The sequence below is a fragment of the Bicyclus anynana genome, chromosome 20 (assembly GCF_947172395.1).
Source record: "Bicyclus anynana chromosome 20, ilBicAnyn1.1, whole genome shotgun sequence".
NCBI classification, from domain to species: Eukaryota; Metazoa; Arthropoda; class Insecta; order Lepidoptera; family Nymphalidae; genus Bicyclus; species Bicyclus anynana.
Window position 1 is genome coordinate 6,547,971 of NC_069102.1, and position 26,698 is coordinate 6,574,668.

The 26,698-nt window shown below is 31.5% G+C and overlaps 4 protein-coding genes across 7 annotated transcripts; 2 read left to right on the forward strand and 2 right to left on the reverse strand.

Moving 5' to 3' along the window:
- Nucleotides 1–999: 999 nt before the first annotated feature.
- Nucleotides 1,000–9,817, forward strand: LOC112046714 (microtubule-associated protein RP/EB family member 1). 4 transcript variants are annotated; one of them, XM_024083469.2, is made up of 6 exons: nucleotides 1,000–1,185; nucleotides 1,529–1,813; nucleotides 2,320–2,554; nucleotides 5,108–5,211; nucleotides 6,927–7,091; nucleotides 7,400–9,817. In XM_024083469.2, the coding sequence occupies exons 2-6, from the start codon at nucleotides 1,547–1,549 to the stop codon at nucleotides 7,466–7,468; spliced, it is 840 nt and encodes a 279-aa protein (XP_023939237.1). In that variant the 5' UTR covers nucleotides 1,000–1,185; nucleotides 1,529–1,546; the 3' UTR covers nucleotides 7,469–9,817. The 4 variants fall into 4 exon arrangements, with proteins under 4 accessions (XP_023939237.1, XP_023939239.1, XP_023939235.1 ...); XM_024083471.2 differs by having other exon boundaries at nucleotides 1,012–1,185; nucleotides 6,927–7,082; XM_024083467.2 differs by lacking the exon at nucleotides 2,320–2,554 and adding an exon at nucleotides 2,981–3,218 and having other exon boundaries at nucleotides 1,028–1,185.
- Nucleotides 9,818–11,295: 1,478 nt separating this feature from the next.
- LOC112046745 (ankyrin repeat domain-containing protein 12) lies at nucleotides 11,296–15,160 on the reverse strand. Its single transcript, XM_024083511.2, has 5 exons — nucleotides 15,022–15,160; nucleotides 14,398–14,632; nucleotides 12,576–14,273; nucleotides 12,370–12,483; nucleotides 11,296–12,284 (listed from the first exon to the last, which is right to left on the reverse strand). The coding sequence occupies exons 1-5, from the start codon at nucleotides 15,082–15,084 to the stop codon at nucleotides 11,740–11,742; spliced, it is 2,655 nt and encodes an 884-aa protein (XP_023939279.2). The 5' UTR covers nucleotides 15,085–15,160; the 3' UTR covers nucleotides 11,296–11,739.
- Nucleotides 15,161–17,937: 2,777 nt separating this feature from the next.
- LOC112046711 (nucleolar protein 8) lies at nucleotides 17,938–23,838 on the forward strand. The gene is made up of 8 exons (XM_024083460.2): nucleotides 17,938–18,279; nucleotides 18,862–18,986; nucleotides 19,966–20,343; nucleotides 20,653–20,841; nucleotides 21,634–21,848; nucleotides 22,246–22,532; nucleotides 22,953–23,177; nucleotides 23,626–23,838. Exons 1-8 carry the CDS (start codon nucleotides 18,087–18,089, stop codon nucleotides 23,793–23,795), a joined length of 1,782 nt encoding a protein of 593 aa, XP_023939228.2. The 5' UTR covers nucleotides 17,938–18,086; the 3' UTR covers nucleotides 23,796–23,838.
- LOC112046712 (28S ribosomal protein S9, mitochondrial) lies at nucleotides 23,805–25,258 on the reverse strand. Its single transcript, XM_024083461.2, has one exon. It carries the CDS (start codon nucleotides 25,133–25,135, stop codon nucleotides 23,897–23,899), a length of 1,239 nt encoding a protein of 412 aa, XP_023939229.2. The 5' UTR covers nucleotides 25,136–25,258; the 3' UTR covers nucleotides 23,805–23,896.
- Between the last annotated feature and the right edge of the window lie 1,440 nt (nucleotides 25,259–26,698).

Genomic DNA, 26,698 nt, shown 5'->3' on the forward strand with positions numbered 1-26,698 from the left:
TACTCCACTGAGCGCACAAAGAGCCGTGATAGCCCATGGATATGACCTCTGCCTCCGATTCGGAAGGGTGTGGGTTCGAATCCAGTCCGGGGCGTGCACCTCCAACTTTTCAGTTGTGTGCATTTTAAGAAATTAAATATTACGTGTCTCAAATGGTGAAGAAAAAACATCCTGAGGAAATCTACGTACCAGAGAACTTTCTTAATTGTCTGTGTGTGTGAAGTCTGCCAATCCGCATTATGCCAGTGTGTCGGACTATTAGCCTAACCCCTCTCATTCTGAGAGGAGACTCCAGCTCAGCAGTGAGCCGAATATGGGTTGATAATGATGACACAATTTTGTGTTTTCTTGCATTTTATATTTACAGTATTTACACTTCGTAAGCACACAACTCGACATTGCAGACAATATATTGGTATAATTTGATTAAAAAACTTTTGTCGTTTACAATTCGACTTCGATTAAATAAAATTAATAAATAATTAATTTAATTAAAATTATTTAAATACTTTCAAATGAAATGTTACTCCATCTTTTACTAAACTTTTGGCCGTTTTTTATGCAATTTAATTACACAAACCGGCATTTTTAGGGAGCTCTTTACACGACGAATACGATTACAACAATGAAACATCGATTCTATAGCAACAGTTTTTATAAATGCGTTAGATCATAGATTTGATCTTTGCCAAAGGGGTAACGGTTAGCGAGGCAGGTCCTGTTATTTAAATGGTTTAAGACTTTATTACAAAGTCCAAAGATGTTACAAATTAATTAAATCTGGAACATTCTTGGAAAATGATTACAACCATGCTAACAACCTCAGACGAATTATAGTTAATTACTAAGATTATAACAGCATGATAGAGCAAGATATGTAGATAGGTTTTCATGGCTTTTTGAATATTCCACTTATTTTTTAAAAAAGCTCACTGTGTCAAATACAAATTGGCTACAAATGTACAAAATGCCTGTACAGTTTTTGACATAATATTTTCATTTTATATTTTCGACTAGCAATGTTTTAGTTAAATTCTCTATTAAAAATAATGTATTGTCTTGTCTATGGAACATTTCAAGAAGGCGAGCGTTTGAGATTAATAATTTCGTGATAAAAGTACATTTTTGCTCAAACCAATTGAAGAACGATCTATTTATAAAGTTGAAGATTTTCGATTTATAAAGGTATGTAATAGTCTTGAATGCTTAAATAAAGTGTATTACGAAAAGAAAGTAAACTCAACGATTTTGATGAGTCGTCGCCTGTCATAGCCGCATCCGCCGTTATTTCGATGCTTCCTTTTCTAATATTTTTTGTCATATCCTGTTAACTTTTCAATGATTTACAAGTCCTGTGAAGGTGCTTCCAGACTGTATGACCGTTTGTTTTGATAATTATCTCTTTCCTGTGATACGCGCTCCGACCTATTTTTAGAATCGCTTTCTTTTTTTGTGACACTGGTTTGGTTAAAAGCCGGTCCGAAGCATATTCACATCTAAAGTCTATGATTACGTGTTATTTTTTTAGGATTAAACATATTTTAAGATGGCAGTAAACGTGTATTCAACAAATGTCACGTCCGAGAACCTCTCAAGGCACGATATGCTGTCGTGGGTGAACGACTGCTTGCAATCCAACTTTGGCAAGATTGAGGAGCTTTGCACGGGCGCCGCATACTGCCAGTTCATGGACATGCTGTTCCCTGGCAGTGTGCCGATGAAGAGAATAAAGTTCAAGACAAATTTAGAGCATGAGTACATACAAAACTTCAAAATTCTACAAGCTGGTTTCAAAAAAATGTCTGTAGATAAGGTAAGGCCAAGTAATTGAAAAAAATTAATTAATTTGTAATTTATTGTGTACTAAATAATTAATATCCTGCTAGCATCATGTATTCTCTTAGGCTGCATCCTGAGTGATGGTGGACTGATTTTGCAGAATATGCTGAGGACAAAACAAATTTAATTTGCAAGGTAGCGCAAGCAGGCATGACATCTCAGAACAAACTAGAACAAAGTTTGACTTTCTGTACTGTATTGTATCTTTATAAACACATTCTCCAAAGAACCAATACAAAGTCATGTAATATTTTTGTTATGTGAGAAGTGAGATTTTTTATTGAGTTGTGATGAATTTTACTTTGGGTTGAATGTTGGAAAGAATAGTTTTTCATCATTAAAATAGTTACATAGGCCTTTATAATATTGAGTCAATAAAAAAAGGTTTGCTAAAACCTAACATGTATAAGGATAAACATGTTTAACTGTTTGTCCTATGTCCTAAAATAAACATTTTCAGTAGCAGATGTGATTTTGTAGGTAATACCGGTGGACAAGCTGATAAAGGGGAGGTTTCAAGATAATTTCGAGTTTTTACAGTGGTTTAAAAAGTTTTTTGATGCCAATTATGATGGGAGGGAGTATGATGCTTTTGAGGCCCGGGGTGGTATAACCATCGGGTCTGGCGCCTGCGACAGCGGGGTGCCCCTGTGCGCGGCCGCGGCCCCTCCGCCACCGCGCGTGCGCCGCGCCGTGCCGGTGCATCACTCGGGCAGTACGCATCCCTCCTACAGTAACATGCACTTAGCCACGTTATGCATGACCGACCCACCACATTCTCATTGTACATCATTTCAATAGAAGTTACATAAAAGGCTTAATTACTGCAAGTTTATTCTTCATACACATTTGAATGTACTTAAAAACTCACCGAGGGTAGTATGTAACAATGCAATTTGACTAAAGGAAATGATTTTTCATACAGAATATAAATTCAAACAACAAACAAAATAATGCAGTAGTTTATTGACCTTCTGTGAAACTGCAATTGGAATATATTCTACACCTTCACATTTAGCGTACTCAACCCAGTCAGAGCTAACTGTTGTAGGTGCCCACATTGGACTCCCCGAGGTAGCCCACATACCATATTGCATTTCTATTTATTTTTTGTTTACTTTCCATTTTTTTTCTTTCGTAGATAGTACCCATTGACAGACTGGTGAAGGGTCGTTTCCAAGATAACTTTGAGTTCTTGCAATGGTTCAAGAAGTTTTTCGATGCCAACTACGGCGGCATGGACTACGACCCGATGCAGGCTCGTGAGGGGCTACCCATGGGGCATGGCTCGGCAGGTGCTCCGCCTCCCAGGGCTGCGCCTATGGCCGTTAGGAAACCCGCTGCGCCCGTGGCTAAAGTCGCCGCCAGACCCCAAACCAGTACTATTTGCTTTCCTTATTAGTTCTTATTGGTTTGGTTTGTTCTAACACTTTTTGATATTATTTTCAAATTGCTTTTTAATACTAATTAATATTAATAATCCTATTAAAGTCTTTTTACAGTAGTTAATATAATAATTTTTATAATATAAAATTTGAGTACAATAAATAATTTAAGTATCTAATTAGTAATATCTACTAACTTATTATAAATTTGTACAAGTATAAATTATGAACCATTGCTATATATTTTTTATTCTTTATATAAAATTAAAAACACAATCATGGTTTTTAGTGCATGTATATCATTTAATTTTCTGTTGTATTTTGTCTGTAGATTCATACTCATAAAACATCATCATTTTCATTGTTATATATGTATTTGTTTGTATCATTCACTGCATATTGCATATTGCAAGAATATATTTATACTAAAGCCATACTCAATGTGGTGCACTGTTTACCAACAAACATTAGGAATGTAGGTAGAAAATGCATGTCATTTCATAATTTTTATTCATTAAATTATAGTTTTATCATAAAATGTTATTCAAAATATATAAATATTATCTAGTTGTTCTAAGCTTAATCGTTCTAATCAAATTTATTTTCATTTATTTAAAACATGTGAAGTATATTTATTATTAGGTTTGAAATGACTAGCGACTACCCTCATTTTTTATTTGTTTGTTGATAAACTGTGCACATTGAGTATAGAACTTGTATTAATTGTCTTATAAATGTTGACATTAGGATTGTTTTAAAGTTAGATCAAACACAAAAAATAGGGTGCATATGCATTTTATGCATGCAAAATATTTAAAAAAAATTGATCAACTGCTTGCATTAAATTTGATTAAAGTTTTTAAACATTACAATACTTGATACAACTTGGATATTAATTCCACTTAAAGCAAAACATTTCAATACAAAATTCAAAATTATTCATACTGAAATTCCAATTATATTTTGTAATCATATCTGACTGACTATATCTATACTATAAATCACACTTCTTTTTAGTTATAGTTTGTGAATCATATAACCAATAATATATGAATCAACTTTGCTACCTGATTAGTTTAATAGTTTTCCTTTCAAAATTGCGTTGCATATACCAAACCAAAAACAATTCTTATTTGGGCAATCAATTTCTTTATTTCTATAAGTAAATAATGTACATAATTTGTTATTGAATACTTTCATGTAAAAAAAGGAAGAAGTACTTAAATTGCAGAACTGATTTTATGCCCATATCTATTGCAGTTTATAACTTTTGTATTTATTACTTTTTCTATCTTGTTGTCTGAGCATGTGTCTTTAATGTAGCGAATGTTGAGGTTATATTGCTCGCTCGGCAACAAAGCTTTCTTTAATATTCAACAAATTCTGTTTTTACAAATCCCACAGGAACCATGCATTTTTCAATTCAGTTGACATTTTCATTCAATCAGTATATATTCTACTCCAATGTCTCATTTGTCATTGTATCAAGATCCATCTAAATCAATTTGGCGATTTAGACGAGAAAATATAACAGACAGATAGGCAGACCAACTTATTTTTACATTTATAATATTAGTTTGGATAGTATAGATGGTCAGCATTTGCACAAAATTTATAACAATATTATTGGTTTTTCTGTGATGGCCATAACAATAATTGGTATTTCAGTATCTTGGTATATATTTCACCAGAATTGCATTTCCTAGTTTGGCATTCAAAACTGTTTATTGTATGTTTGTCAGTGACTTAATTCTAGAATAGATGAAATTATGACGTGTTTTTGTTTTAATAAAATTCAATCAATTAGCAGTTTTGAATGCTGATAGAATTATAATAATATCTGAAAAACTATTTAAGTATATTAATAGGGACATATTTTGCAGTTGTCAAGGCAAACACCACAGTACGCTCTCCACCAGTCAACTTGTCCAGAATAAATCAATCCGCGAAAGGAGACTCAAAACTAGTTGACGAATTAAATCACCAGGTAAGGAAAATAATATAAAATTTACTGCACTGCAGTACAATATTGAGATGCTAATTATGACTCAACTAATAAAATATAACTATTTTATTAAAATCTATACGATCTATATGAACTTTATACCTAAAGTGATGTTGATATTATGTGTGCAGTTGCTACATGAACATGCAACCAATGATGCATACTATAAAAAAGGCAATGTGCTTTTTAGGCCACGGCAAACATCCCGATGAGAGTATAACATATTTCTATATAAAATATACATATTGGTTTACATGTATCATTATGCACTTCTATGTTTGTAATTATACTAGTAGTCACTTGCGTCTTTGTCCGCTAGAACTTCGCGATACAGATAAATGAGGGTACAGTGAATAGATATCATCGCAGCTACAGCATTTTCAATGAAAGCTCCCAGGTGGCTTGACTATTTTCAATACTTCAACAATTGTTATATTTCAACCAATTTACACAAAACCTTGATAACCTTGATAACTGGATTAGCCTATAAACTATTTATAAGTAATTGCTTAGAGAATCTCATCTGGGGGGCACCAGAGGTGATTAAGTAAAAAAAATTAAATGTTGTGCCAACTCCATCTAGCATGGGATAAGTGCTGGAGGAACCATACATAAATGAAGACTACTTTTTATCACAGTAATATATTTAGGTATGTAATATCAATTTAAGTAAGTTTATTTTATTGTATATATATATACATATATATTATTAATGTTAATATTGGTATTTATGTATTTTAATTTTCTTAGTTTATGTAAGTATATTTCATTTATTTTTTTTATTGTACAGTATTTTAAGTCAATATTTGCGCACCAACCACTTCTCTTTGTAAACGTGAACTCCTTATAATAACGGTTGCCTGGAAGATATCACTTTAGAGATAAGGCCGCCGTTACACCATTGTTTGTATTTTACTTGGTTTATTTTTGTAAAATTTTGTTATTTTGTTTTTGGTGTAATAAAGTGTTTTTTTATTATTATTATTATTATTATTATAAATATTGTACCTATGCCACATAGGTATTTTTTAAATTTAATATTTGTAAATACAATACTTATGGATAGGGCCAAGGGGGGCCCACAGGGGAAGATTGCTGTTAATCCGTAATCAATGCCACTTGTTGATTTGAAAACCGTTAAATCCATTCAGTAATATAATGCAAATAGACAGACAGATGCAATGGGGTGGAATTTGTTAAAGTATAGATGAATAATAATTGAAAATTCACTGAATAAAATTTAAATACTATTTATAAATGTAAGTACCTAATACTTGGTAAGTAATAAGTACCTATATTGATAAATAACTGTTATTACTGAATAATGTACTAAACAGGAAAACATCTGAGTGTCCACAAATTGTTTTATAACACATTTGCTTGTAAAGTATCGCTTATTTTACCAATTTCAATATTGTAATGTATCATTTAATTTTGTGAGATAAAATATATTAAAAAAACATCATTCATCTGTATCAAAAACACAAAAATATTAAATTACTTTATTAGCATTTGTCTAAAAAAACAAACCCTGGTGTGCTTTGTTATCTGTGCAAAAATGACCAGCGTATCAAAATGTCATCATGTATGGAAAACAGATTTTCAGGAATCAGAGGCAGAGGTCATATCCACTGGGCTATCACGGTCAATCTTCAGTAATTTATTCATAGTTAATTAATTAGCTTCTTTGTCTACAGGTCAATGAATTAAAAGCGACAGTTGATGGACTTGAAAAAGAAAGAGATTTCTACTTTGGTAAACTCCGGGACATAGAAGTGATCTGTCAGGATATGGAAGAACAACAGAATGCTCCCATAGTTCAAAAGATATTGGACATCTTATATGCAACTGAGGTAAATATTGTGAGTCATTTCTGAGATTTAACAAAAATTATTATTATATTATGTATATGTATCATATATTTAAAAAAAAACTGGACCTACTCACTCGTCAAATACTGTATAAGAATAAAGTTTACTACATGGTAATAAAACAAAGAGATATTGGTCAAACTAAGCTCAAGTAACCAAATTAATGTCATGTCAGTTTTCCAAGAATAGATAAAGTAATGTATGTCACATTATTTCTCTCAGTTATGGGTACATAGGGTATAATATTGTGTTTGTGGTTTTTAATTATTATTTTAATAATTAAATTTTCCTTGTCACAGGACGGATTCGCGGCTCCCGAGGAAGTGGACGGTGAGACCCCCCACCCACCAGAGGAGGACGAATATTGAAAGTGTAACATGTACGCGTATCATAGTGCTCTTTGTATATTATAAACTCGAAATTATATCGCTTAAATCATCGACAGCATTGAGTGCTTAGTATTTCACAGCCAATGAGTCGTTTAGGTATAGGATAATTATTATTACCAGTGTGGGCAACACTGTATGTAAAATTACAGGAATATATAAATTACTTCTCATACTAAAAGCTTCTTCATCCATTCTATATGTCAACATTTTCAGCAAGAATTTGATGTTATATTTATAGGTTACTCGAAAATTATATCACGTGTGAGTAACATTGTGTGGAAAATTACAGGAATAAATAAATACCCTCACATACTGAAAGCTTTTTGATCCATTTAATATATGTCAATGGCAATTGTACATATTTAGCAAGAAATTGATGTTATATATTCTGCAATGTAGCTAACTATATATATGAAATGGCAATACAAGTGGACTAGTAAGGTATTACCAATTGTTTATTAATTTGAACTTTATTTCCCATTGCATATTTGTAGAGTTTACTGCTTATTTTTAAGGTCAAATCATGGTCAAAATAGGTCATAATAGCTGGGACAGTGGCCCAAAATGGCTTCATAAAGTTCCTATAAGCATTATTTAAATAAATTACTGGATCACAATGATTATAATGCATCAATTATGTTATATGGATTTGAAAAATTATATATAAAAATAATATACTCTAAATATTTGTATGTTGACTTAATTGCAGCAGTAGAGTAACACATGGCTGTGTCATACGTAAGTGCATTCCTTATGTAATTAGGAGCGTTCATTCTTGACTGATTTCTTCAATTCTTGTTTGTTTGTTTGGTAGACATTTCTTTGTAAACGAAGTTCTAAATTGTGTGATGTAACAAATATTTGGATAATTTCTCCAGTGGCTACTTATTTCATTGTTCGTCATTGATGATATCTGTTATGGTTTTATTAATTAGATTATTAGCATTTTAACCTTGTGTATTATATTCTTTTAAAAATGTAGAACTAAAGATGAAATATTATTGTTATAAAATGAAAATTTCGTTAAGTACAATACCCTACCCTTATTGAGACTATGAATAAAACAATATTTTCTGAAATTCATTAACAAAAGGTTGGAGCTTGTGGGCTTCATATAAGGAAATATTTTCACCAGACAACCAAAATGAGGGTATAATAAAAAAAATATTTGTTACATCACTAACTTGTATGGGTTTTAATGTGCAATGGTGCAAAAAGCGTGCTTCTATGTATTGTCCGAAAAAAAAAAACCGGTCAACATTTTCGCGGGCCCCCGGTGCCTGTGTGTGCATTTAATAGGTTGTTATAAATGGAAGAGATTTACTGTTACTTGTTTGTGTTATATCTAAATTTACTCAAAATTTAACTTACAGTATTACCACTTTAATTAGTTTCTTCGGTTAGGCCGAGCTAATTTTTCGGTGTGGATCGACAATTTGCAAACCTACTCGATAAGGGATATTATAAATGTTGTAATACTGTACTTTGGTCGAAAAAATATTATATTAATAAAATGTCGTATAATGACGTAACGAATGTTCGTATTTGGTATTAAAAATTACACCATTCTCCCCACACATTTTGGATTAAAATTTTTTTTTTATGTAATTTTATTGCTTTTGTTTTTAATGACGACCCTCGTAATATTGTTATCTTTATTGATGTAACATATGACCGTATTATGAGTAGTAAAGTGAATATATACATGTGATCTTTTGTGGTCAAACGAATGTAGTGTAGCGACAATTTCAAGTACGGTGCTAGAAACACTGTTTGTAATTGAATCACTGAAATATATACTCACAGGCACAATTATCAGCCTACTTCAATATGACGCGAGTATATTAAAGTGGGCGGACAATTGTGCCACTGGATATATATTCGTTACATTACTGCCCTTAAACAAAATTGCAGTTATTTAGATCTGAATATACTTTGAATAGTAGTAAAATTGGTTAATTAATTTGTTTCTAAATATGTAATATGTAAACTATTGTAAACAATAAACATAGTGGACTACTAAATGTGACTGCATTTTTATCGTGATTTAAAATTATGCGATTTATGTTTAATGCACTAATAGTAACTATTAACTAACCATAGAAAATATTTTAATGATCAAAATATAATTTGATAATATTAGAAAGTATAGCGGTAATCTTTTAAGTGTTAACGACTTATTGGCAGGTAAAGATGTTATCGCTGGTTAAACATAATAGATAATTAATTTATTTACTTTAAGCGTTCATAATTGCCTTAACTACAAAACATTAAAGCCAGATTTCAAGATTGTGGAAGTCTTATCAAATAAATAACTAATTAATATTATTAGTCTTATTTTTTTATTATTCTTCTTATAATATAAACATAAATAATTATAATCAAAGTAAGATTCTGACTGACGTACACATTGCAACGGTAGAGTTGCCAGATATAACTTGTTAATTAAACTTAAACAAATACCCTCTGAGTTATTTAGTCGTCTAATATAAGCTTATTTTATTGTATTGTTGCCTTTGCTCTAGTTCATGGTTAGATTTTGTAAAAAATTGACTGCAATTTAACTAGGCAACCTATTTGGAATGTGTCAGTGTGAATATTTTCTATTTCTTATCCCAAATAATTACCAGATGAGAGTATATATTCCTTATGTCGGATTTTAGACCAACATGTCGGAATATAATTATGGGACAAAAATAAAACAAGTAAGTATGTGATAAAACTATTCTATTATGTATAATTCTTGAAAATAAAAATTCATAATTACTTAAATTAAAATCCATCATGTTATTTTTAATTAATACTTAATTTTTGTGTACATGCCTACATATTAATAATTAAAACCCGTTCCTAATTAGAAAAAAACAGAATAAAATGTCAATACATAAAACTCAAGTGGCTCACACACGTAAGCTTACGTAAAAAAGTAGTTATTTTGATATCACTTGCTCGGGATATAATGAAGCAAGCGAAGGACAGGAAAGTTGAACCAGAAGCAAAGCGAGGAGTTCGAAAAAAGAATCCTGAACGTCGCGAAGTATTCAAGCACTAAGTATTTATTTTTATTTATTGCTTTATTATTTATTTATTGCTTGGCACAAAGTATTCCAGATCACCACAGCGAAGTATAAAAAATCGCAATTTGGCAATACATACGTCATATAGCCCAGAATCCGTGGAACATTTTAACAATTGATTACTATCCTATCAAGTTAATTTTCCGTAAGTAGCTTCATCTTAATGAGACGCCCAACTTTTTTATTTACGAAAATTTTTGATTCTGGTAGCAAACTGGGTTACCAGGTAACAAAAAAAAATCTGAGCGTCGGATCGAGATAATGTACCATGCAATTTGTAGGACATTATGGTTGTTAAGTTGTATAACTATTAATTAAGCAACAATATTTTTTATTATGAATAACGATGTTCCAGAATGAGTCTTTACAAGCAGTGTGGTGAAGCCGATGAAACCCATAAAAATACAAACGTCACGCGTCTCCCTGACATCCACATAAACAAACTTATCATAAATTGTATTTCAAAATTTCACTAACAATTACGTGAATGAATATAATTATCAATAACAAAATACTCTCATCTTACTTCTTTAGTTTTTGTGAACAGTTTTTTAAATATTTGAAAACATAAGACGACATTTTTTTTGAATAATATTGAAAATTACTGATGTGATGCTTCGTGTCGTACGACTCGAGAATGTATTCGTTTTTTAATTTTGTATTTGGAGCGGCTACGACACCGTCGTGTTCCGTGCGCTCTATATGCCTATTATAATTTAATTTCAATAAAATGAGAAATTTCCCGAGCAAGTGATTTCCGATTAAAAAATATTTACAAAGTATTAAAAATACATAATTATTTACATAATAAATTTAAATAAAAGAGAAATAAAATCAAGTTTAAGCGGTCCCGCCGATATGATATAAAAAAAGTTTAGTCATTTAATATAAAGTACACGGTTTTTTTTTAAGTTATTTACCATCAGGTGAGATAGTAGCCCTTGACTACAATCTCACCTGATGGTAAGTGATGATGCAATCTAAGATGGAAGCAAGCTAACTTGTTTTCTACGCAACATTGCACTGCACGAGTCCCCTGTAATTCTGAGTGGAGACTTGTGCTCAACAGTGAACCGAATAAGGGTTGTTAATGATGATGCTAAGATTTGCAATGGGATCGCAGACAATTACCTTTGTAATATATTTTTTTTAAATGAATATGACCGCTTTAACTTATTTTACATTTGCTCTCTTTTTATTAGCAACAATATTTTTCTTACAATTTAATTTAACTTCCCTTTTTTGCTTAAGTCTCATACTTTCTCTGGATGTGTTACCAGATTTATTTAATGTCTTATTATTTTGGTTGCTATCTTTAGGCAATGGACTGACACTTTGTGTTTTCTGTCTTAAACTTTCTCTTGATATGTTAAATATGGATTCAGATTGTATTTTATTAATTTTACCAGGTGTTTTATCTTTGGGTTTAGTTTTTTGGTTTCTTGGTTTAGGTTTATTTGCTTCAGTTTTATTCTTGACCACAGTGTCTTTATTTTTGGAACGTGATCTTGTACTTCTGTTCATAGTATTACTGTTGTTTTCTTTATCTGCATGAAAATTGTGAAGAGTATTGTTTTTGGTAAGATTTGCTCTCAAGCGACATGATCTTAAGCTTTGGTTCATATTCAGTTTATGAGGACTTGTTGTAGATAATATGGTGCCACTTGACTTGAAAACATTTGTGTTGTTATTTTTTTCTGTTATTTGAGGCTTTGTTACTAAAAAAAAAAATAAACATTCATGTTAAATGTTAATATGATTAAAATAAGAGTATAAATAATTATGATTTGAAAATTGTCATACTTTGGTTTGTTTTAAATGTCCTTGAAGATAGAGTTATCGCATCGTCCATGTCAGTTTCATAGTCAGTGTCCCAAAATGATTTTGCACAACTCAAGTTTGTTCTCTTTTTTGGACCTGTAAAATAGAAAAAAAATAGTTAACATTTAATTTTTAAGACTTCTGATGTCATTGTTGTGATTAACAAGTAATTTTTAAATTATGCTTACATTCTTCTCTTAGTTCAGTGATGTCTTTAAAAGATTCTGGCAGTTTTTGTACAACAACTGTACATTTTGATACAACTTTACTTTTCTTTTCTAGCGAAGAAACAGTTTTAGGCCTTTTGTCAGTATTTTTGTTAGTCGGTGATTTCTTTTTCTTTTCTTGTGGTAAATTGAATATTTCTTCATCAGTGTAAGTATCACTGTTATTATCAAGTTTGCTTGCAGATACTGCTAAAGTAACATCCCACTTGCCTTTCTTGTCTAGGCAATTTTTACTGGTTTCCTTCTTATTTGTTGCTTTTGTGACATTTAAATTTTGATTTTTGATTTGGTCAGGGGGTACAATTTTGTGTATTAAATCTAGGTGACTACTATCGCCGAGAATGTCGTTGCTCAAACACGACTGTGATGTCAGCTTTCTTACTTTATTCTTCTCTCTGCATGTCCTCAACACCTTTGTTTGGGGACTATTTAAATTGTCACTGCTTACATTCTTATTTTCGGCGATATCCAGCTTCTGTGTAAATAACTTCCTCTTTATAAAGCTAGGTTTCATTGATACATCAGTAGAGTTTTGAGTAGTGTCAGCATTGCTATTCATAGAGTCTATATGATTTTGTGTCACTGATTTACTTGATTGAATGCTATCTTGTTTATCTCCTTTATTAATAACTATTTGAGGTTTTTCTTTTAATTGAATAGGTATAGGATCCAAGTTTCCAAACAGAGGTTGAGATGACTTTGAAATCAATATTTCTGGTTCTTTGCTTTTCATACCAGGGCCAATCTTTCTCACAGGCAATTGAGGTTTCTTAAAATTAAAATCATTATTATTAGTAACGGATTTTTGTTTATTAACTGGAAGTTTGTTTTGGTTGTCAGGTGACGTTGATAGTTTTTTCCTTTTTTTCTCAGGTGTATTGTCATTTTCAAGTACTCTTTTTTTCTGCAAAGTGGATTGCAATTGGAGTCTACTTGTACTTTGTGGGAAAATGTCATCATCACTTCTATTATCAGTATCTTCATATCTTCTGTTGCTGGCTGACTCTTTTTGTTGGATACTTGATTTTTCTTTGTAAGACATTTCATGCATCTGATTCAAACCAGATTTATTAAACCTTTGGAATGGCAAAAGCGTAGAATTGTCTTTTGCTAAGCGATCTTTTAAGGTAACACTTGGAGGAATTTGTTTACTGCTTTGATCTCTGCAAGTTTCTGGTATATTAGTGAATGTATGATTTTTTTGCACATTTAGTTGGTCATGATAAGGCATAAAAGTGTGATTAACTGTTCTGTTATTACCAGATAACAAATTTCGAAATGAATTTTTTTTGAAGTTTTCAGTGCAGTCTTTGTAAATATCATTTTCTTTTATTTGTGTAGTGAACTTTCTTAAATCCATTTTTGGTGGTCTGCTTCTTACTCTTGATATACTTTCTGTATGAAATGCTGATCTAGTTGATCGACAATCATCACTGCTTATTGAAGAGTTACTTCCTTCATCACCAGAATCCCCACCTGATTTTCTTCTACATTGTTTTATGAATGATTTTAAATTTCTTTTCTTACCAATCCTTCTCCGCATACGATTTTTCATATGAGCATTGTAAGCTTCTTGTATTATTCGTAAATCATATTTATTGAATTTCATAGTTTTGAATGCCATGGCTATATCTGATGCACTCACACTTGCATTTGTGTCTGAAATTAGTTGAAAATAAATGTAATATTAATACTTTTAGGGGGTAATTACATTAATAAATAATAGATCAACCTTCAAAATGCATACTATAAATAGCTTAATGAATAAATAGGTGCAACTTACCAATACTTCTAACTGACATAGGTGATCTACATCTTGCATTATAAACTGACCCTCGAGAGCTCATTGTACCTCTAGTATATGACTGCTGCAAATGCATTCTAGAGCTCGGGAAACTTTGAAGAGAAACTGGTGAAGTCTCTCTCATAGTATACATACTCCTTTGATCAAAGCCCAAGAATTGATTTGGTTGGTTGAACCTTGAAGTTGTCATGTTACCGTATGTGCCATGAATGACCTGTAAAAAGTTTAATTCCTTCAGTTAATATACCTAACATAGGGTCATTGGAAAAGTTCGTAGCCTAACATATAAGTCTTTGACTATTTTTGAAAATATTTCAAATATTATACATGTATAACTACATAGTAAATGAAGGTTAGAACCCAAAAATTATGATAGATTAACTTCATTCGGAACCCTCTTCATGCTATCACTCGCACTTGTCTTGTTTTTAATCTACACGAGAGCAAATATATCCCTATCATTCTCTACCAAACAAACCAATCACAAAAAGAAACCAGGTTCTCAATAATACGAATCAATCAAACAATCATAAAATTAATCAATTTTACATTAGCAGTTTCTCCGTGCTACAAATAGGTAATTGTTGAACGTATTATACTCACAGATTTTTGGTAAGGAATCCTATGAAAACTATTTGGAACCAAATCTTCGTCAGTGTCAGACATTTTCTACAAAAAATTTTACTAAGCTACTTAAAAGTCAAATAAATAATTCACACATTTCACGACCTAATAACATTCTTCTAATTAAACATTAATTTAGTAAAATCTTTCAATTTCAAGTATTTTTCACAAGTCACAAACACAACAAGAAAGCCGCGTCCACTTTATTTAAATTTGAATGACAGTGATTAAAATAACGGACTCTCCACAGATTAATAGTAACTGGGACTCTCAGTCCAACTCAGTCATAGACCACAGATTAATAGTGGTCAATCATAGACAGAATTTTAGTGCCACTTTTTTTGTACGTGGTTGGCATTCTTGTAGAGTAGATTTGATGATTTTTAACCTTTGACATCTATATATAATGGACCTGTGACAAATTTACGTCAAATTTGGTCAAGGATTAAATTTTTTAAATAAACGAAATTTTTTCGTAACCTCTCTAACTTAAAGAAAGCTACCTTAATGGAGCGAGATAGATATTTTTTTAGTAATTGCGTAAAGAGGTTAGACATATTTTACATGACAACATCAATTATGTCAATTGTGACTAAATTATCTTTTGTTTTTGTCGACCCAAAATGGTTATTGTTGTGGTTCCGGTGTAACGGTATTCTAAATATTACGAAAATAATAACCAATAGCTTGTGAATTGCAAAATAAATTAAATATTATACAATAGTGAAGTGTGTAGTTGTTGCCTGCACCAACAAAACCCAAACATAACTAGCGGGAATTTCATTTCACAAGTAAGTATTAAAATCTTTGATTTTTCTGTTGATATTGAGTATTTTTTTTTAATTAGGCCCATTGACTAATTCAAAGCTTTACAATAAGTGGTTTTATAGGCAATTCTTTAATTGTTGCGGCAAGGGGGCGCCACCATCGGAGAGGTGATTTAAGCTGACATCCGGCAAGGAAAGATGAGTGCTTCTCTCAAGATGGATTCCGGACATTGATGAAAAAATAATAGGTAAGTTTTATTGGTAGTTAAAACTATCTATTTTTTTTTAATTAGGCCCATTGACTAATTCAAAGCTTTACAATAGGTGGTTTTATGGGCAATTCTTTAAAGAATCGAATTATTTCACAAGTTTTGGTTTGACCGTATACGTAGTGTTTTGAAAGTATTGTTTACATTATCGATGAATAGTGAACAATTGATTTGTTTCGCTATGTCACCGAAATAAGCGAAAACGTATAAATTAATACATTATTTTATGTTCTATATGTATAGTTATTTTATATTTTTCAGATTTCCAAAAAATCATGATTTAAGACAAAAATGGTTAAACAGCATTAACAGGCCTAATTTCCATCACGATACAGCTGCATATGTAGTGATCATTTTAAGAAGGATTACATTAATTTAACATTATGCTTTCCGCGCCTCAAAGACAATGCCTGCCCATCTATCCCGGTGAGAATCCTTTTTTATAGTATTTATTCTTGTTTGTGATAATATAGGAATTCCCTCATTTTAAAATATCTGAATAATAGCAAATTCTAATTTTAACATTTATTTATATAATTTTTTTTATTGTGTCAAATAGTGTAAGAGAAAGATATCATTCACAAATTTGAAAAAAAGATTTTGCTGGTTGGTTGCTTTATGTACCTACTTATATAAATACTAATGTTGCCTTTATAGTAATATTTAAGTAGATGTAACCAAAGAATAAAAATTACCTATTGCAGAATTTATCACCTAAGCAACAAGTAAGACAACCCTTGCAAGAAGTGAACCTTAATCTGTTATTAGAGACTCATGACAATGCTGTTTCCCAAAATGGAATATAATTAGTATTGTATTGTATTGTCAAAAACATATCTAAAAACTAAAATTTTCTTGTAACAACGTCTCGAAAAAAATATTTAAAAAAAAATTTGTCTAGTAGAACGATAATCAAATTTTAAAATATTTTATAAAAAAGTGTCAATTTTGTTATGTATAACGTATAACGTTGTATCAAAAATTGTAAGTTTTGCAACTTCTATAAATAAATTTTGTTGATGAATTACGATTTTTGTTTCCTATTGCCTTGGTTTAGTATTAGGCTGGTAGTCTAGGACAAAATCATATTCATCAGATAGTAATCGTTACACAATCAAGACAAACACAGGCCAACGTTAGTGAGTGCCAATACAAAACATTGTATAGTTTAAATAATTTATACTACACAATGTTTACTAAATACCACAGAGTAACCAGAGAGTCTTTACAAACTGCGTGCAACCAATAAAAAAACAAAAGTCACGCGTCTCCTTGACATTTGCTTATAAAAACAATTACGTAAATTAATATAATAATCAATAAAAAAATACTCCATCTTATTTCTTTAGTTTTTAAAATATTTAGAAACAATTAACGTCATTTTTCTTGAATAATATTGAAAATTACTGATGCGACGGTTCGTATCGTACTGACAAGAGGACGTATTCGCTTTCGAATTTCATATTCGTAGCGGGTACGACACCGTCATGTTCCGTACGCTCCAACTGTATATTATTGATTAATCTGTGTTAAATACAAAACACTTTAATGAGAAAATCAATTGTATGGAATTTTATATTATAATAATGTAAGATAGAATTTAAAATGTTTCATTTTAGTAAACATAATATTTTGTACAATTTTATATCGAGTGCTTAATTATTATCGATAAAACAGCCCTAGCTCAATTTAGAGACCAAACATCGTTACCGGAAGCCTCAAAAATAATTACTTGTCACATATCCTCTATTATCTATGTATCTAAGCTTCATACGTACATCTATGCATTCTACTCTATGGTAGTATCTACAAATCTGTGGCACAGAACACTAATAGTAATACTCTGTGGGCTCTTCATTTGACGTTTGTGCTGTGGTTGTGGATAATGTGATTGGATTGCAATGCTTTTGAATTTTTTGGATGCTTTTAAGTTATTTTTTATCAATCCAAGACGCATTTTCCATTTGTAAATTAAGTTGTCTGTTTAATATTTCATGTGATTAGTAAAATGGCTCTAAACACCCGCTTATTTGTCGGTAATTTGCCAGACAATTTCAATGAACATTCTCTAAGAGAAGCATTTTCTTCGTATGGAGAAATAACCAATTTCGATCTAAAGTGTAAACCTGGTATAGAAAATGATAACAAAAAACGATTTGCCTTTATAACTTTATCGGCATCAAATTTCAACGTGGAGTCATGTAAGTATAATCACCAAATAAATAGTTGTTTTCTTTCCATACAAGTAAATTTAAATAATTCAAGAAGCAGATGCTTCACCTGTTGATTGGTTTAAAAGAGTATCACATACGAGGTATGTACTTTACGAGCATACAATTTGTCCGTTTGTACCTATTCATTCACAACAGGTGTTAAACCTTCAAATTACTGTAATTTCACTGACATCCTTCCACCCATTAAGCATGCTGCGTGTTAACATTAGGGAAGGTCGCGTGGCGCAGTGAGTAGTGACCCTGCTCTCTGCATTCACAGCCGTTGGTTTGAAGTCCACAACAGGAACATATTTGAGCGATGAGCATGGGTGTTTTCTAGTGTCTGGGTGTATTTAAATATTATATGATAAAATCCACTATCTTTGTACTCAATACACTTTGAGGCAAAGTAGTGATGTGTGTATTGCTAATAATAAATATACTTATATTTATTTATTTAATTTAGTTTTGTACTGTACAAATAGAATTGAAAACTCACTGAGAGTTTGTGATTATATTTGTATATCTTGCTGTTATTTTTCAATAAATTTATGAGATATGTTTCTGTAGGTATAAAGTACTTTACAAATGAAAATTTTGATGGAAATAGACTATATGTCACCAGAGCTCGTGAAAGCTTTTTGGAGAGATTGCAAAGAGAAAGAGAACAGACACAGAATGCAAATGCTGAAAAGGTAATCATTAAAATTTTCTAAATTCATTAACCACTATCCAATTCAGTATACATGTTATTTTGAAAGAAATCAGTTGGTTATAAAAACATACCTTATACTTAGCAAAATAGCAAGTCTAAATCAACTTTTACAATTAAGTTAAACAATCAAATATAAAATGCTTATATAAAATGCTGATGTAACTTGTGTGTAAATAGTAGATATTTAGTTTATTCTCTTTTAAAACACATTATAAATGTTATTGCAAAGCGAATGACAGTGTATCTACTTCTTTAAGTTCTTACCAAAGTAATATTTTTTATCTCATTGTTAGAGAAGTTATTGCGATTGTCATACTCATTGTACTACACAATAAATGGTATTGCTATGGTTAAAGTATAGTCCAGTATTACTACTATTATACTAAAGCCATATTTTTTTATTTTTTTTTTATTTTTTATACTCAAGGAGTATAAAGAATAAAAATAAAAAGGAGGAGGAGGAATTTATACTAACATACAAATTAGAAATGAGGGTAGAAAACGGATGTCATTTCGTAACTTTTTCATTTAAAATTATGTATTGTTTTTTTATAAAATATTATTCAAAACATATTAACTATATCTAATTGTTTTAAGCTTATTAATCAAATTTATTTTCATTAATTTAAGAACAAGTTCATTATAATTATTATTAGGTGTGAAATGACTAGCGATTTATACTCTCATTTTAAATTTGTTTGTTGGTAAACAGTATTCGAGTATGGCTTTAGTATAGTTAGGACTGACCACCCGTCTGGTTGTCCCAATAGATTGTATAATATATGTATACATATATGACTTGTGTAAATTTTTAAAGTATGCCCCTCTCTCGCATTTGTGTTATTTATAGACTTTCTTAAAAGAATTGTTAACTTTATATTGTTTTAATTTAATTTTACATTTTTTTTAAATTTTGTTTTATCAGGCTGAAATTCAAAGCATAGTATTTTTTGTTTAAGAATCAAGTACATTTGACAATCAAACAGAAAAATACAGATAACCACCATAATACACACAAAAGGAAATTTGAAAATGATGAAGATCCAACAAATGAACATACCAAGAAGTCAAAAGTGAAAGGAAATTTGAGGGTTCCAGAGAAACAAACAGATTCCCACCTAAAACCTCATACTATCACCAATGGGCAAGATTTTGGTAATGCATTTCCAGTTAAACAAACAGCAAAACTTTTAGAAAGCGATAAAAGAGATGGTAATGTGCTCCAACATGATGACAAGAAACAGAACTCAGATATGAAAAGGCAGGAGTCAATGAAAAAAAAGAGACAAGAGTTTAATGAAAAGAAAAACATTATCAAGACTGGGTTAGTCAGTATTGTAAGTAGCAAAACAAGAAATGTACATATCAATATTTTATGAAATACTAGCTACTTCACGTGGAATTTAGTATTTTGCATATCTTGCAAAAACCAATCCATGGTTACAGGATAAAAAGTAGCCTATGTTTTAATCCAGGGTCTTATCTATATTAGTTTTAAATTTCAGTCAAATAGGTTTAGTAGTTGCAGCGTTAAAGAGTAACAAACATCCTTACAAACTTTCGCGTTTATAATAGAAAAAATGGGATTTGTTGTATAATAATTATAGAAAATATGGGATTTCTTGTTTAAAATTTTTACATTCCAGGACAAAAAATCAAATAAAAAAATTATATTTTCTGATTCTGAAGTTGATAACACAGCTCAAGATAGTTCATTGACAAATGGACATGCCAAACAGAACACTTATAAATCAGTTTTATTTGATGATGGGGCCAGTGATGATGAGATAAATTTTCAAGTCAAAAAACAATATGAAGGGAAGAAAGGTCAAAAGGTATAATATTATTTTTATCACTTGTAAAGCTTTAATAGTTAAACTTTAATAGTTTGAATTATTTGTAAAGTGTTTATTGATGACAATGTCTGTCACTGTGAAATTGGTTGTAGTTTACACTGTATTTTACTGTTTTAAGCACAGGTTAAATTTTATATTATTTTAAAATTCAGAATGAGTCTTTACATGCAGCTTGTTGAAGCTGGTGTAACCCATAAAAAACCAAATGTCATGCATCTCCTTGACATCTCCAATATATATGCGGATAATATAACTTTTTTCATAATTTGTATTTTAAAATTTGAACACGAACGAAACAATCAATAATTACCAATAAAAAATACTCCATCTTATTTCTTTAATTTTTGTGAACAGTTTTTTAAATATTTAACATAAGATGCCATTTTTCTTTAATAATAATGAAAATTATTGATTGTACTGACTCGAGAATGTATTCGTTTTTGAATTTTGTATTTGGAACGGCTACGACACTGTCGCGTTTCGTGCACTCAATCCGCCTATTACTCTTTTATTATTGATTGTCGTACTGACTCGAGAATGTATTCGTTTTTGAATTTTGTATTTGGAACGGCTATGACACTTTCGCTTTTCGTGCACTCTATCTGCCTATTACTCTTTTATCTGTGGTTTTAAGGCACTGATTTTATCTGGTGTCCAAGATGCATGACCTCCCACAAAGTTTGCTTTTGTTACGCTTTGGTTATTGCTTAAATATCACATGGTTATAAGCAGTTTGATCAGATTTTTATCTTATAGTAATGTATTTCGTAGGTTTTAGATTTACAATCTAGGTACAAATCTGACAAACGTTTCACCTTAGATGAGAGGTTCGTTGAAGACTCAGAAAGTGATAAAGATGCAGAAGTTGAGCAGGAGGAAGTAGATTTAAATCAGGCAGATGAAAAATCCAAACAGTTGAATATATTGCAAGATGTACTGGGTGTTGCTATTAAATCAAAATCTTCTGATACCACAATGAAAACTAAGTAAGTTCATTTAACTGTCTAAATATTTCTCAAACTCTTATTATATATATTAGATGTAACATCTTTTAAATTATAAGCCATTGACCTCTTATAATAAAAGGATGCAGTATCATATAGAAAATTTCACTTAAAAACTGGCCAATTTTGCTTTGACATTTTTAGAATTATTGGTAAAGAAAATTATACCTAAAGGCCTTTTATAGTTCACTGTCCAATATTTAATAAAATCCCAAATGCGCATACTTGAATTGAGTCCCAAGAAGTTGTGTTTGGCACTTATTGGGTGAGGATGTTTTTTGGTTGCTGATTGTGCATCCACTTTTTAATAGGAGATTGATGTTTCAAGCAGCTTAAAGTGGCAAAGTATTCTTAAAATTATGTGAATATAAAATTTTAGAGCAAAACTGGGGATGTTGCGTTTTGATCCCACTCAACCAGACCATGCCAAGTATTTAGTTCCAGTGACTACAGAAGAACATACAAAATCGAAAAAGAAAAAATCTAAAGAAAGTAAAACTGAGGAAAACCAAAAGGAACCGGAGCATATTGTGGAGAAAGTAGAAGTGTCTAAAGAACAATTTTACAAAATAAGTGACAGTCTTAAAGACCATAATGCCATGGCACAGTCAACCACATTCAGTTTAAGAAGTTTATTTCAGAAGGAGGATGATAACCAGCAAGAAGGTATTTTTAACCAATTAATTTTAATTGGTAAAATCTTGATCTTTGAAAATTTTGACGGCCTCTGTGGTGCAGTGGTATGCGTGGTTTACAAGACAGATTTTAGGTTCTATATCTGGCTGGGCCGATCGAGGTTTGCTGAATTGGTCCATGTCTGACTAGTGGAAGGCTTCGGCCGTGGCTGGTTACCTACCAGCAAAGACGTACCACCAAGCGATTTAATGTTCTGGTATGATGTCGTGTAGAAACCAAAAGCGGTGTAGATTTTGATCCTCCTCCTAATAACAAGTTAGCCCGCTTCCATCTTAGATTGCATCATTACTTACCATCAGATGAGATATTTAGTCAAGGGCTATAGTTATAGATTATAGTCAAGGGCTAACTTGGAAAGAATAAAAATAAATAAATACATTTTCCCCTCAGGTGCAAATGAAGATGTAAATTATATTCCTTTAAAAACTAAAAAGGATAACAAAGTAAAAAACCCTCTGGATCCTGGAGAAAAAAATCCATTTGTATATGACTCTTCTGAGTCTGAAAGTGAAGATGAGAAAAATGATAATACAACAATTGTACCAGAAAATAATGACATAAAAACAGTTTGGAGAGAAAATTTATTTTTGTCAATAACTGACCACAGGTTAAAAGGTACTTTTTACTTATTTCTCGTTTTCATTGCAAACAAAACTGCTAAAATTTGCTTAATGTCAATAAGTTATAATTTTAGTATTAATCCTATTACCAGATCTTTTTGTGATAGAGCTCATGCAAGGCAATAAGTTATACCGCCATGTTTATTTTAGCCACCTAGTAACAATGTTGTATTCTGGTTCTAAGGGCATAGTTGTTTGTGATGTATATGTACACGTGTTGCAAACAACGGCCAAACCTCAGTGGCCAAGTGCGGAAAAGGCCCAGGAAAAGAAGTTTTCATTTACACGAGCTGCAACTGCTACCGATGACTGCAGTTGTTGGTAGCAGTTTCCTGGTTACATAATATCTAAATTTATGATTTGTTTCAAGATAAAATTTACATTTTAGAGTTGTTTTAATTTTTCATTGTTTTATTACATTTTTGCCAATTATTATTTTACAGAAGGGTTGATGTTCTTTGTGGAAGCTAATGAAGAGACACAAAAGGAAAGACGGGAGTTAAAGTCTGTAATGAAAAAGAGAATTCACAACAACGAAAGGAAGAATACAATGTTCCAGAAGAAGATTGGTGGAAAAAAGAAGCCAATGAGGGGGAAATTCAGAAAGAATTAAGTTTATTTATTTTTAAATTTATTAAAATGATACTGAATGTAAATTTTCAAGTAGTTTTATTTATTACAGACTAAGCAGACAAATTTTCTAAAACACAAAGTTTATCTTTTCTTCCAAGTTGGCTTTTTCCTAGCACCTGGCTGGCCAGGCTTCTTGCGCTCACGTCTCCTGTGATCTCGTGTCAGCAAGCCTGCAACCTGCATGGCTTCGAGCATACTTTTGTCTACAAAGCTGCGTAAACCCCAAGCAATGCCCCATCTAATTGCTCCTGATTGACCTGATGGACCACCACCTTCTATATTGGCTACCACATCAACTTTATTTTCCATTCCTGTGAAAATTAATGGAAATATAACTTGTTCTCTAGATTGTGTATCCTCAAAATAAGTTAAATCTTGTCCATTTATGGTAATTTTACCAGAGCCTGGACATTTGATTGTTACATCACCCCGAGCCTTTTTCCGTAGGCATTCATAGGTAGTTACAAATGCACAACCATTTTCATCGTAGCTCGGTTTGGGGATTTCTAAAGCAAATCTTTGTGTAGATAATGTTTTTCTGTATTTTTCAATGAACTCCTTACATCTATATGAATATGGTAGCGATACAAGTCTGTCCATGACTAATTTAAAGTTATCATATTCTAAATCATTTATGGCCTCTACTAACATTTGCTCAAGTTGGTCTTTGGTCAACCAAACACTAGCATTCAAATCGAGACTTGCATTTGGATCTGGCGTTTCTTTTTTACGGATAACCTTATCCTCATATTTGTGTAACAGTTGTATATTTTCAGCTGCATCATACAACAATTTGAAGAAGTTTGGTTTTCCAGTGTAAAATAAGAAGTGATGTGGGCGGCCCGCTTCGTCAAATTCTGCAGCTTTTCTTGCTGGAAACACTTCCTCCGGGGGTTTCATCAATGGACGGGCAGCGGGATCGTAAATACCACTGGGGAATAAATACTCGATAGCACGATCTACGTCTTTCTGTGTGAAAGTTTCTGGATCTTCTCCCATCATATTAGCGAGGTGTCTTTTACCGATGTTGAATTCAAATTGTTGCCTTTTCATAAACTCATCGTGTTCTTTGGCTCGTTCAAGATATGCTTTCATGGCTTTGCTTACCTTCTTTTTCCTGCTCAGTGTCTCCCAGTCTGTAAAGTTGTTGTATACATTTTCCGTGGAGGAAGATGCTTTAGAACTGTACATGTAAACATTTTGTATACGAAAAGTGGACTTTTTAGTGAAGTAGCTTGAAAGCCCAGTCTTGGGAAACGCATGTTTCAAGGCAATCCTGGTAAGCAGTAACATTTTACTGCTATTAAGATACATTTTCATACATTGCCTTTATTTATTCATATAGGCTTTATCGTATTTTTAACAAATACAATATTATTATCTACAAACGAACTAACCTAAAACCTTAATTTTATTACCACACCACAGATTAATATGTATGTATATCAGTATTAGTGATGTATATTATATTGACGATTGAATAGGTAAATTCACAGAGTACTTTTTAGGCTTAGACCATTTAAATAACAGGACCTGAAAAAGTTTGAAAGTATTTAAACCTTAATTTTATCTTTGTAATAAAACAATTTACAAAAATAATCGATTCTTTTGACGAAACAGCCAAACATCGATCAGTAATCGAATATTCTATGTATTTAATCTGTGGATAGTCTAAGCAATGTGTTTGTTAGTAGGTGTAAAAATTACGCGTGTGTGTATTGCGAGTCAAATTTATAGTTTTGTGTAGTGTATGGACGTAGAATATTTTTAATGGTTTTAAATATTTTGGATGTGGGAGTTTATCTCGTCCCCCTCAAAAAACGACAGACAATTTTGTTCGTAAATTTGAGTGCAATGCATCTCCATTTTCTAATTCCTTACAAATGAAACGTTACTTCATCTTTTACTAAACTAAGTACAAGTTTTTGGCCGTTTTTTTATGCCATTTAACTACACAAATCGGCATTTTTAGGGAGCTCTTTACACGAAGAAAACGATTACAACAATGAAACATCGATTCTATAGCAACAGTTTTTATAAACGCGTTAGATTTTTTTATCTTTGCCAGAAGGGGAAACGGTTAGCGAGGCAGGTCCTGTTTTATTTAAATAGTCTAAGAGCTCGATGAACCATAGAGGAATTAGAGAATGGAGATGCATCGCACTCAAATTCACGAACAAAATCGTCTGTCGTTTTTTGAGGACGAGGTAAATTTAATAAAATTAAGGTTTAAATACTTTCAAATGAAACGTTACTCCATCTTTTACTAAACTAGGTAAAGTTTTTGGCCGTTTATGCCATTTAACTATACAAACCGGCGTTTTTAGGGAGCTCTTTACAACGTTTCATTGTTGTAAACGATTACAACAATGAAACATCGATTCTATAGCATCGATATAAACTGATTTCGTGCAATTCTATTGGTTAATATTTCTCCGTTTCTCGGCTCTGCTGCATCGCTCCGTTTTAGTGGACTGGAAGCCTTATAGGACACTAGTAGACGCCGCGCGGTTTCACCCGCGTGGTTCCCGTCCCCGTAGGAATATGGGGATAAATATATATTCTATAGCCTTCCTCGATAAATGGGCTATCTAACACTGAAAGAATTTTTCAAATCGGACCAGTAGTTCCTGAGATTAGTGCGTTCAATCAAACAAACTCTTCAGCTTTATATTATTAGTATAGATGTGGAGCTTAGACCAACCACGCTGCTCCAATGTGGGTAGGCGGGCTACAATACATACAATGCACACATACGATAAAATATTTAATATGTATAATAAACTATAACAAAACAAAGTGTATTGTAAACATTTCAATGTACCATCAAACATATAATTACAATAATAAACAAGACAAACTAAAGTAAAAAGTATAAAATAC

Excerpts from the sequence above, each read along its gene's own strand:
- LOC112046745 (XM_024083511.2), bottom strand. The coding sequence starts at position 15,084 with ATGTCTGACACTGACGAAGATTTGGTTCCAAATAGTTTTCATAGGATT. Across the intron at positions 12,484-12,575 it reads CACTGAACTAAGAGAAGAAT|GTCCAAAAAAGAGAACAAAC; the intron begins GTAAGCATAATT and ends TCTATTTTACAG. Across the intron at positions 12,285-12,369 it reads GACATTTAAAACAAACCAAA|TAACAAAGCCTCAAATAACA; the intron begins GTATGACAATTT and ends TTTTTTTTTTAG.
- LOC112046711 (XM_024083460.2), top strand. The coding sequence starts at position 18,087 with ATGGCTCTAAACACCCGCTTATTTGTCGGTAATTTGCCAGACAATTTC. Across the intron at positions 18,280-18,861 it reads AAATTTCAACGTGGAGTCAT|GTATAAAGTACTTTACAAAT; the intron begins GTAAGTATAATC and ends ATGTTTCTGTAG. Across the intron at positions 18,987-19,965 it reads AGAATGCAAATGCTGAAAAG|AATCAAGTACATTTGACAAT; the intron begins GTAATCATTAAA and ends TTTTTGTTTAAG.
- LOC112046714 (XM_024083467.2), top strand. The coding sequence starts at position 1,547 with ATGGCAGTAAACGTGTATTCAACAAATGTCACGTCCGAGAACCTCTCA. Across the intron at positions 1,814-2,980 it reads AAAAAATGTCTGTAGATAAG|ATAGTACCCATTGACAGACT; the intron begins GTAAGGCCAAGT and ends TTTCTTTCGTAG. Across the intron at positions 5,212-6,926 it reads TTGACGAATTAAATCACCAG|GTCAATGAATTAAAAGCGAC; the intron begins GTAAGGAAAATA and ends CTTTGTCTACAG.
- LOC112046712 (XM_024083461.2), bottom strand. The coding sequence starts at position 25,135 with ATGAAAATGTATCTTAATAGCAGTAAAATGTTACTGCTTACCAGGATT.